The 12500-nt window shown below is 47.2% G+C and overlaps 1 protein-coding gene across 1 annotated transcript in view; it reads left to right on the forward strand.

The window, feature by feature from the left end:
• Window positions 1–12500, forward strand: part of slc24a3 (solute carrier family 24 member 3) — an 83310-nt gene that overhangs the window by 47330 nt on the left and 23480 nt on the right. Inside the window, exon 3 of the mRNA XM_031578841.2 lies at window positions 10213–10289. Coding sequence (XP_031434701.1) covers window positions 10213–10289 — 77 coding nt within the window. The remainder of the gene's footprint in view (window positions 1–10212; window positions 10290–12500) is intronic.

The following is a 12500-nucleotide window of genomic DNA, read 5'->3' on the forward strand; positions in this document are numbered from 1 at the left end:
AGATCAAATGAGCATATACTATTCGTAAAGCTGCATCAGCATCCACTTATTTGTAGAATATGCAGAGATTATGTCTGCGCAAAGGGGCAAAACATGATGCTATCAACACTGAAGCACTCATATTGTTGCGGCCCTTTAGCAGTAAGGACAGTAAAGTGCTTGTTGGCTCTTTGTACTGCAGTGTTCTACAGCGTATACTACAGAATAGCGGTCTCATTTACCGCCATCAAAGTGAATATTGAAATAGATACAAAACCCAAATATGAGTACACTTTTTGATTTAGCCCTCTTGAAATGTATAATAAATACTTAAAACATAACAAAAACATTACGTTCAAATTTTATTGCAACTGCTTTTAGTGATATCTGTCTATATTAGTGAGTTTCAATTTTAATCATTTTTCAGTTGTGATTGAAACTGGATCTACATAAACATTTGTTGAGACAATTGTCTAGAGCAGGGGTTCTCAAACTTTTGCAAGCTGGGCCCCCCCAAAGCTGGTTAGGGGTAGTTGGGGCCCCCCCAGCGCGCGGCCCGCGGCCCGCCGCCACCACCCTCAACTACACCACCATATATAGATAGATAGATAGCATATTGTTATTGATAGGCCTGACATGTCAAGGTTAGGCTATTGTTAGGCCCATACAGACAATTATTATAACTATTTATTATTATTATTATTGTTATTATTGTTATTATTATTATCAGTAATAGTAGGCCTATTAGTAGGCTATCCATTATTATCACCATCATTATGTTATTATTATTATAATGAATGATTATCGACCAATTATTATTATATATAATTATTATCATAATAATAATTAGTGTTATTATTGCTATCATTTGGATACTGTTATTATTATGGGCCTCTTGTGATCTTTACAAAAAAAATCCTACAGGTCTGTCAATGTGAGACATGAGCCTGCTTTGCACTGCAAAGGTTCTCAAATCTTGGGGCAATGTTTGACAAACATATCCTCAGGTCATCCTCGATCTGTGCGCGGTTGCGGTATTTAGTTTTGAGCGCAGTCAGTCTTGAAAAGCCTGCCTGGCACAAATATGTCGACGCGAAAAAGAGGGGCATTTTTAAGGCTATGTCGCAAAGCTGATCATTGCTATCCAGAATGACGAAATAGGGGAGATGCTTAAGTCTATTGTCACTCTTCAGCTGCTCTTTCATGTCTATTGACAGCTCGTCTGCTGAGCAGAGAAATGGATCCCGAACTTAGGCGAATGAACGGTAGTCGTCTTTGAAATAGGACCCAAACTGATTTCTGATATTCGGTGTGATACAATGTCATTTGACATAGGTATTGCGCTGAGTTTAGCTCCTATTCTACACGTCTTGCGCGGCCGGCAAAATCAGTGTTTCGGCAATTGTATGGGGTTGGCCAAGCTTAGCAATTCTATGAGCAACTACATAAGATGCCTCCAGACACTGCTTGGAGATGGTGGTTCGTTGTTGCTGGAGGCCATCACGTTCATGTTTAAAGAAGTCCACAGGCTTCTCTTTCTGACTTTTACGAATCAGAAACGTGTCCATAGTTGTGTTTGTTTGCTGATACAGTGTGTGTCAAGTCAATAAAGTTCTAATTTCAACGTCGTGTTCTTGTATGTGTGGTTGTGAACGACACGAATAATGGATAAGGATAAGGCTGTGCTAGGCAATGATTCCTAACAAAACTAACTGTTCACAATGTAGACAGGGACAGCACAAAATAGTATGCAAGTGCTGGTGTTTTATTTGTTGCAACACGGTGGATGATACAAAAATGTAAAGGTAGGTGTTAAGGAGAAAAGGGCTAGCTGCAGTTGGAAGAAGGTAGCTAGCTAGGCTAGCTCTCGGGGCTACGAGCTTTTTCAAAAGACTGTGGAGCAAATTACTCCTTAGAATAGGCTACGAATAGACCTACTGCAAGCGCAGTAAGGTATTACTAAGGAAGGAGTGATTCTTTAAAAAGACTGTTTATAAAGCAATGAATATCTGAATGATACAGGAAACAAGAGAAATTGAACAAACTCTGCAGAGTGTTGTCTCAGGGTGAGCGCTTACCAATGCCTGCGGTTTTTTTTTTATACTCGGAAACTTAGGCGCAACTCGCGTTCAAATGATACAACTCCGTTTTGATTGGTGGATCAGGAGCAAAACCGTATTTGATTTGTTTGGGTCAGTCCAGCCCCTTACATTTCGCCACTGAGGGAGCTTTCACTAACCAGTGACAGGTCGGCGGTAGTTTTTGTTTTTTCTCCGTCTGTGACATCGCGCCCCCCCTGGAGAGTGTTCGCGCCCCCCACTTTGAGAACCACTGGTCTAGAGACAACGACAAAAGTTTTTCCACATGCCATTTTCAACCTGCATTTTTGGTACCAAATATCTTCCCTCTCTTTCTGTCACTGTCTTTCAGTTGAACACAGATATTAATATATTTATTAATGTTGAGTCTAAACAGTTCTCTTGTCCGTTTCCAAATCACATTGAGACTCACATTGACACATTCACAGTATACAGATAACGCTCAACTACCACAGGAACCACTCGACACAACACACAGTCCAAATGCTGAACAATCACAAACATACTTCCAGACACTAAACGTAACACGACAACACGAACAATAACGAACTAGTGAACTACGCCATCCATCACTTGAGGCATGCTGGGTTTGTTTACCACGTGTTGTCGGTCCAGAAATAAACACATGAGCACAACAGCTCAGTTTGGGTTGGTGCAAAAATGAGGGACTTTCCAATATCACGTTCATACAACATCCCCACGTGAAAATAACCTAAACCAGCAGATTTCGTTTTAAAGGGCCAGGGCACCATTAATCAGTGTAGACCTGCATCATCGTACATCGTACAAACTCTAAGTGCAAAGTACTCAGTACACAAATTAAGGAAAGATGATTTTAAATAACACTTGTCTGTACACATTAGTCTATTTAGTATTTCTAATTAGTAAAGAAGACAACATATAGGTTCATATATTTTTTATAATATGTACTCATAATATACATTGAGGATAATACTACTTTTAATAAAGGACAAATATTCTATTAAATAAAAGCACCGAACACACAATCATGTCTGCGTGCACAACTGCACCGTTGCTGAAAAATAAAGTCCTAGTGGGAAACACCAAAAGAAGAATCGTGTTAAATAGTCATGATCTTGGTATTGGCCAGGATAATGGGGATTCTGATTTTGGCCATAATTGAGCAGCCCTAGTGTGTAGGAGTGTGACTAGCTCGTGGACGGAGAACCTGTTATTCCAGCCTGTCCTTCAGTCCACACTCACACTCACACACACACACACACACACACACACACACACACACACACACACACACACACACACACACACACACACACACACACACACACACATCCTGTTGCTTGTCTCTGCCAGACAAACACTTCAAACAGCTCATCTCATCTGGCAACCTTCAGAGAGCGCACAGCTCCTTTTAGAGCGCCGACTTCAAGTCACGACTCTGTCCTTTCGTGGAGTGCGCACACACACACACACACACATACACACACACACACACGCACACACACACACACGCACACACACACGCACACACACACACACACACACACACACTCGCCTTTCCTCCCTCTGTCTCACCACAAAACAGGCCTGCGTGTGGCTTTCAAATAAAAAATACATGCACTCTCACAGAGAGCAGGGTCCATTCAGAAAACGTCAGCAGCTGTTCCACTCGCTCACACACACACACACACACACACACACACACACACACACACACACACACACCACTCATGGACACACTTGTGCTTTGGGTTGTTGGGTCTAGCAGTGAACTACAGAACGTCAGCAGCTGTTCCACTCTCTCTCTCTCTCACACACACACACACACACACACACGCGCACGCGCACGCGCACACACCACTTGTGCTTTGGGTTGTTGGGTCTAGCAGTGAACTACAGCACAATTCCTCTCACCTTGGTTACCTTAATAACAGTGACTGTCTCTGTCTCCCAGCTGTACTGCCAAAAGACACCAGTTCGTGTGTTGGCAAGCTTCTATTCAGTGTCAACTGGGCTGTTGGTGGTGTTTGCAAGGTTTTTGCATGCCTTTTAGATAGTGACCTTGCTAGTTTTGGAACAGAACTCCTTATTGCTGCTTTAATAATAACAGTGACTGTCTCTGTCTCTCAGTGTCTGTTTAAAAACACGACGACAGGTGTTATTGTGCCCTGCTCTTTTATGTGTGCTTTGGGTTTTTTCCAGTGAAACCAAGAGTGCCAAGAATACCAAGAGTATAGTGCTGACTGACGCCGAATCTGTTCTCTATCGGACAGAGCGTGGCCATGCTGGTCATCTCTTTGGAGTTAACTGCTGTGTGTGTGTGTGCGTGTGCGTGTGCGTGTGCGTGTGCGTGTGTGTCTGTGTGTCTGTGTGTCTGTGTGTGTGTGTGTGTTGGACAGTGGCGGTGGCTTCTGGTGGAGTCCAAGACCAGTGCTAGAGCTGTGGTTTGTGTGTGTGACTGATCTAACGCTGCAGCGCTGGCTGAAGGTGGTGTGTGTGTGTGTGTGTGTGTGTGTGTGTGTGTGTGTCCGTGTGCGTGTGTGTGTTGGGCAGTGGCGGTGGCTTCGGGTGGAGTCCAAGACCAGTGCTAGAGCTGTGGTGTGTGTGTGTGACTGATCTAACGCTGCAGCCCTGGCTGAAGGTGGTGTGTGTGGCCAGGTCCTGGGCCTCTGTGGCAGAAAGAGTCCCGGAAGGAAATACGTAGCAGATGTGTGTGTGGTGGTTTAGATGTGCCAATGGTTTGGTGGAGATGTTGCTGCACCGTAGTCACATGCGAAAGGCCTGTCAGTGTGTGTGTGTGTGTGTGTGTGTGTGTGTGTGTGTGTGTGTGGTATTTCCTCACTAATGCCACAACATGTACACACACGCCACACTTATGCCGAGTGTTGAAAAACAAAGGGGGGCGCAGTCCCTCGTTGCTGTTTGTCTTGACAACGGAAACTTTATAATTGTGAGCATTAGGGTTAATGGGCACCAGACGAGGGCCGCAGATTGGGCTAGGACCGGGAGACGGAGGAGAACCGTGAGAGACGGACGAGAACCGTGTCCAATTTCCCCACAGCGCCATTCCATTCCGTTCCATTCCATTCCATTCTGTTCTGTTCTGTTCCATCTGTGTGTCCATGAGGAACTTGGACTCTTGAACACAGTGCCAAATGACAGAACTCCCATCTCCATGACTGAAGAGTGTGTGTGCAGAGTGTGTGTGCACTGCAGACAGAACTCCCATCTCCCTGACTGAAGAGTGTGTGTGCACTGCAGACAGAACTCCCATCTCCCTGACTGAAGAGTGTGTGTGTGTGCAGACAGAACTCCCGTCTCCCGGACTGAAGAGTGTGTGTGTGTGCAGACAGAACTCCCGTCTCCCTGACTGAAGAGTGTGTGTGCACTGCAGACAGAACTCCCATCTCCCGGACTGAAGAGTGTGTGTGCACTGCAGACAGAACTCCCGTCTCCCTGACTGAAGAGTGTGTGTGCACTGCAGACAGAACTCCCATCTCCCTGTCTGCAGAGTGTGTGTGGCCATTGGTATTGGGCATAACAGACCCTGTGTCAGCTGAGGCTGTCGTGTTTCTTGACTCAGTTTGTGTTTCCTGGTCCCTGTGTGTCCTTAGATGCTGTCTGTGATGCGGACTATATATAGCCTGGCTGTATGTGTGCATAGATGCGCTGAGGGCTGCTGGCACCTAATGTATGTGGACAGCACCTCAAGGCCTCACCACACACACACACACACACACACACACACACACACACACACACACACACACACGCACACAGTGTGTCCTTCCCACAGGCCTCTGCCTCTTACTGCTCTACCCCGCCGACAGTTTTATGTGGCTATACAGCGTTATTGTGATGATGGCTCTGTGTGTGTATCTGTGTGTGTGTGTCTGTGTGTGTGTGTCTGTGTGTGTGTGTGTGTGTGTGTGTGTGTGTGTGTCTGTGTGTGTGTGTGTGTGTGTGTGTGTGTGTGTGTGTGTGTGTGTGTGTGTGTGTGTGTGTGCACATATTCTGCAGTCTGTGTGTGTGTGTGTGTGTGTGTGTGTGTGTGTGTCTGTGTGTCTGTGTGTGTGTGTGTGTGTGTGTGTGTGTGTGTGTGTCTGTGTGTCTCTGTGTGTGTGTGTGTGTGTGTGTGTGTGTCTGTGTGTGTGTGTGTGTGTGTCTGTGTGTCTCTGTGTGTGTGTGTGTGTGTGTGTGTGTGTGTGTGTGTGTGTGCACATATTCTGCAGTCTGTGTGTGTGTTTGTGTTCCTCCTTGACAGAGCCTGTCTCATAACTGCAGGCAGGGACTGAAAAGCTTTTTCTCTCCTTTATCTCTCCCCCCCCCTTACTTTCACCCTTTTCTCTCTCTCTTTCACCCTCTTTCCTTTTTTCGCTCTCACTCCCTTGTTCTCGCTCTCTTCCTCTCCTCCCATCTCGCTCAGCCACAGAGCCCCAAACCACTGCTGAGCTCTCGCTGCTGCCATTGTTGTTGATGGTTTAATTGGCGCGACGGCCGTCGTGGCGAAAAAGTTTGTTCGGCTTCTCTGTGTCCCGCGGTATTGGTGCTGAAACGAGGTTAATTTGGACCCCTCTCTCGTGAATGAATACACACTAGGGGCCCCTTGTGCCAGGGCGCCGCGGCCCGGAGCGAGGAGTGGCGGAGGAATGGAGAAGAGCAAACCGTTTCGGGTCCCGTCCCGCCCCCCCCCCCCCGCCCCCCCCCCCCCCCCCCGCTAATGAAGCCCTGTCTCCATGCTAGGCTGTGGATAGGGAGAGAACCGCTGCCCAGGAACAGCAACACGGGGATTATAGTTTTAGGAGCACACGTTAAAAATACACCCACAAATCTGGCTCGGGCCCTGTTTGTGTTATAACCAGTTGATTTCCATTCATCTGCTGGCAGTAATCAGCTAGCTTGGAGCTTGGAGCTAAGCACTCCCTTAATGAGAGTGATGGGGGTGGATGGGGCCTCACCCCGAGGCTCGGAGGTCGCCGGCTAGGGGTCATGCACCTTGGCCGCAGGAGAGCGTGCAGGTAGTGAGGCGTGCTTGTAAGCGCTCGCGGTCAACGGCGGCTGATGATGTGTGTGTGTGTGTGTGTGTGTGTGTGTGTGTGTGTGTGCGCAGGTAGTGAGGCGTGCTGTAAGCGCTCGCGGTCAACGGCGGGCGATGATGTGTGTGTGTGTGTGTGTGTGTGTGTGTGTGTGTGCAGGTAGTGAGGCGTGCTGTAAGCGCGGTCAACGGCGGCTGATGTCAGCAGCTCCACTGCACTCGGCCACACGTGAAATTTAAAGGGGGGAAAACTGCTAAAATGGAGTCAGAGGAAGTGGAAAGTGTGTGTGTGTTTGTTCATTTAATCATTTATTGAGGTTTAGTGTAACTTTAGTTTTTTTGTGATAGTCAATTCTGAGGTCGGTGTGTTTTGTTTACTTCCTCTTAGATCTGTTTCCCTCCTCCCAGCCATAGCTACCTATGTGGGTATGTGTGTATGTGTGTGAGACAGGGAGAGAATATGTGTGTGTGTTTGTGTTTGTGTGCGTGTGCTCTCTGTAGTAGTAGCAGTACTGCTCTGTCCACATACATCTCTCCTTGGATCAGAGGAATCACTAAATGTGTGTGTGTGTGTGTGTGTGTGTGTGTGTGTGTGTGTGTGTGTGTGTTCTACCTCTTGGCTGTTCAGTGGAATAATGTAGAATGTCACTGCACAATGTCTCCCCACACACAAACATGAACAGATACACTCACACACACACACAAGCATGCACAGACACACACACACACACACACACACACACACACGTGCATAGACTCTCCACACATAGGGATGTCAAAGGATGGCATGTCTGTTTAACCTGTTTAAATTATTATTTTATATTATTATTAGATTTGCTGAGGAGAGACTTTTTCTCTCATAAACGTGTTTACTCACACTGACACACACCGACACACACACACACACACACACACACACACACACACACACACACACACACAGCCTTACAGACACACAGAACATTATGAACTGTACCCTGTGTGCTGATTCCATTTTTGATGCTGATTGCCCCTTTAAGGCTTGCTTAGCTCAGGTGGTGCTCTGGGTGCCAGTCGGACCCCTTGTGTGCCCACCTGACCCTGGCCTGATCCTCTCCACACACACATACACACACACACACACACACACACACACACACACACACACACACACACACACACACACACACACCTGACCCTGGCCTGATCCTCTCCACACACACACACACACACACACACACACCTGACCCTGGCCTGATCCTCTCCACACACACACACACACACACACACACACACACACCTGACCCTGGCCTGATCCTCTCCACACACACATACACACACACACACACACACACACACACACACACACACACACCTGACCCTGGCCTGATCCTCTCCACACACATACACACACACACACACACACACACACACCTGACCCTGGCCTGATCCTCTCCACACACACATACACACACACACACACACACACACACACACACACACACACACACACACACACCTGACCCTGGCCTGATCCTCTCCACACACACACACACACACACACACACACACACACACACACACACACACACCTGACCCTGGCCTGATCCTCTCCACACACACATACACACACACACACACACACCTGACCCTGGCCTGATCCTCTCCACACACACATACACACACACACACACACACCTGACCCTGGCCTGATCCTCTCCACACACACATACACACACACACACACACACCTGACCCTGGCCTGATCCTCTCCACACACACATACACACACACACACACACACACACACACACACACACACACACCTGACCCTGGCCTGATCCTCTCCACACACACATACACACACACACACACACACACACACACACACACACACACACACACACACACACCTGACCCTGGCCTGATCCTCTCCACACACACACACACACACACACACACACACACACACACACACACACACACACACACACACACCTGACCCTGGCCTGATCCTCTCCAGCCCCCGATTCGCTGGCAGCGCCGCTCTCCCCGTGACGTCATGCCAATGGGCTCCGAGTGCGGGAATGAGTGCGATTTTAACACTCCAGCAAGCTCACAGCTGACGCTCGCTCTCTCTCTCTCTCTCTCTCTCTCTCTCTCTCTCCATCTTCCTCTCGTTCTCTAGCTCCCTATCTCTCTCTCAATGTCTTTCTGGCTGATTTGCTCAGTCTGTCTCTCTCTCTCTCCCTCTCTATCTGTCTCCTTCTTGCACTCTCATTCCCTCTCCCTCCCTATGTCTGTCTGGCTGAGTTTTCTTTTTTTTCTGTCTCTCTCTCTCTCTCTCTCTCTCTTTCTTTCTTTCTCTCGTTCGCTCCCTCCATCTGCCCCCCTTTTTCTCACTCTCTTCCTGGCTGCAATCATCCCTCTCTCTCTCCATGCTCACTGGCTTGTGCACAATGGCCTGTCTGAGTGCTGCTGGAGTGGGAGAGAGAGGCAGCAGGCTCTGCTGCTTGAGTAGAGCGCTCCTGGCCAGGCTGTCTCCGTCTGCACCCTGTCTCCGTCTGCACGCTGTCAGACGCCGGAGCACAAACCACTGGAAGAACAGACGTCCGCGCTGCCATAGAAGGTGCCGGTGAAAGCCGGCCCGGCTTTGTTAGAGTACAACAGCAGTAAAGCAGTCAAGACCAATGAAATCATTATGAGGAGTGAATGTATTAAAGTATGTGTCCTGAGGGCCGTCTGGTTGTGCTGCTGCTGCTGTTGCTGCTGCATGGCTTTTCAGTGTTTCAGTAAATTAGAGATTGTGAATCGTGTCATGTCGAGTTCGGGAATCGTGATGGGTATCCTCGGGAGATGGCAATACTTGTTTCATGTAGACCTTTAAATAGAACGCACTTGATAGGGGCGGAGGTGCTCTACCAGCCACATGTGTGTGTATGTGGGAGTCTGTGTGTGTGTGTGCGCACTGTGTCTTTGTATGTAAACACACCTTTTACAAGAACCGTATCTGTGTGTGTGTGTGTGTGTGTGTGTGTGTGTGTGTGTGTGTGTGTGTTTGTATGTGTGTGTGTATTTATGTGGTGTGTATGAGCACAACACTGTGTCTAATGTTGCATGGTGTTGTTTCTTCCACAGCTCTCCATGAATTCCCCACGGATCTTTTCACACACCAGGAGAGGACGGAAGGGGCTGTTGCACTACATGTTCTATGTGTGAGTATCCCACTCTAATCACACACACACACACACACACACACACACACCCACACACACACACACACACACACACACACACACACACACACACACACACACACACACACACACACACACACACACCACTACATGTTCTATGTGTGAGTATCCCACTCTAATCACACATGCACACACATGCAAACCCATATACACATAGTGTACATACATACATACATACATGCATACATACATGCATACATACATACAGTACATACATGCATACATACATACTGTACATACATACATACACACATACACATACACATACACACACACACACACACACACATACATACATACATACATACATACATACATACATACACACACACACATTCCAACATACGATCACACACATAGTACACACTGCTCGTATGTTAGGCTACTGTGTTCCTTTTTTCTTTTCAGTTCCGTCTGCAGTAAGACTCTCCTAAGCCTTCTCTGTGTGCTGTGTTCTCTGCTAATGCAGACGAGAGTGCTTGATGATGGTTGCTTAGGACTGCTGTAGGGCTGAGGTCACTCCAGAGGCCAGCCAGCTTTATTGTGTGTGTGTGTGTGTGTGTGTGTGCGTGTGTGAGAGTGAGAGTGTGTGCGTGTGTGTGTGTGTGCAGGGGTAGACTGAGGTCACTCCAGAGGCCAGCCAGCCTTTATTGTTTAGGGAGGAGAGCGGCTCAGAGAGGCGGTACACAGTACAGGCAGCCCCATCACCTCTCATCACAGGCCTGCCTTAGCGTGTGTGTGTGTGTGTGTGTGTGTGTGTGTGTGTGTGTGTGTGTGTGTGTGTGTGTGTGTGTGTGTGTGTGCAGCCCCATCACCTCTCATAACAGGCCTGCCTTAGCGTGTGTGTGTGCAGCCCCATCACCTCTCATAACAGACCTGCCTTAGCTGGAGGAGCTCAGTCATGTGGGTGTGTGTGTGTGTGTGTGTGTGTGTGTGTGTGTGTGTGTGTGTGTGTGTGTGTGTGTGTGTGTGTGTAGAGGGGTAGAATGATGGATTTTAAATTAAGCAGATGCTTTTTTTTTTCATCCCTTTCGGAGCAATCTGCAGCACAAGTGAGGCATGTAATGTCCTGTAACCCGGCGTAACCCTGTAGCATCGGGAGCGTAACCCTGTAGCGTCGGGGAGCAACAGGAGCGCGGACGCTGGATTGATTTGTGTTTTTCCATTTGTCCTTTTCCATCATAACACACCCTCTCCTCCTCCTCCTGTCCGCGCTCTGAAGGGGCAGATGTTTTTGATACGTCCCAGTAAAGGTAATACATAGAACACGGCTCTTAACCCTGTGCCTTTTCATTCCACCGGGGAGACTGATTATGCCTGTGCTGCTCATGTTCCGCACATAGGGACTAGTGCCACTATCTGCCATAGGAATAGATGTAATATAATGTAATATATTAGGAGACGATAATAATATATTATAAATAGATGTAGAATGTAATATATTAGGAGACGATAATAATATATTATAAATAGATGTAGAATGTAATATATTAGGACACGATAATAATATATTATAATAGATGCAGAATGTAATATATTAGGAGACGATAATAATATATTAGAATAGATGTAGAATGTAATATATACTGTATAGTACTACTGAAATATGCTCATGTTCTGTTTGGTCAATACTCACAGAACTGATTAAATAGATGTCTGGCTAGATGGATGGAGTAGTCTGTATGTAGTAGTCTGTATGGAGTAGTCTGTATGGAGTAGTCTAGATGAAGTAACCTGTAGTCTGTATGGAGTAGTCTGTATGGAGTAGTCTGTATGGAGTAGTCTGTATGGAGTAGTCTGTATGTAGTAGTCTGGATGGAGTAACCTGTAGTCTGTATGGAGTAGTCTGGATGAAGTTGTCTGTAGTCTGTATGGAGTAGTCTGGATGAAGTAGTCTGGATGGAGTAGTCTGGATGGAGTAGTCTGTATGGAGTACTAGTAGTCTGTATGTAGTAGTCTGGATGGAGTATAAAGGTTTGAGGCAGCGATAGAGTAATTAAAACCAGGCATTCAATATGGACAAGCCTCAATGGTGGCTTGTGTCTGGCAATGTCTGGCTGTCAGTGCTTTGTGAAATGTGATTTTGCTGAGCAGACCCCGCCACTGGTTATCGGAGAGGGGGGAGAAGCTCATTTGGCAGCACCCTTTGGTCCCTGGTGGGATCTGGAT

This window comes from Clupea harengus, chromosome 13 (assembly GCF_900700415.2).
Source record: "Clupea harengus chromosome 13, Ch_v2.0.2, whole genome shotgun sequence".
Taxonomy (NCBI): domain Eukaryota; kingdom Metazoa; phylum Chordata; class Actinopteri; order Clupeiformes; family Clupeidae; genus Clupea; species Clupea harengus.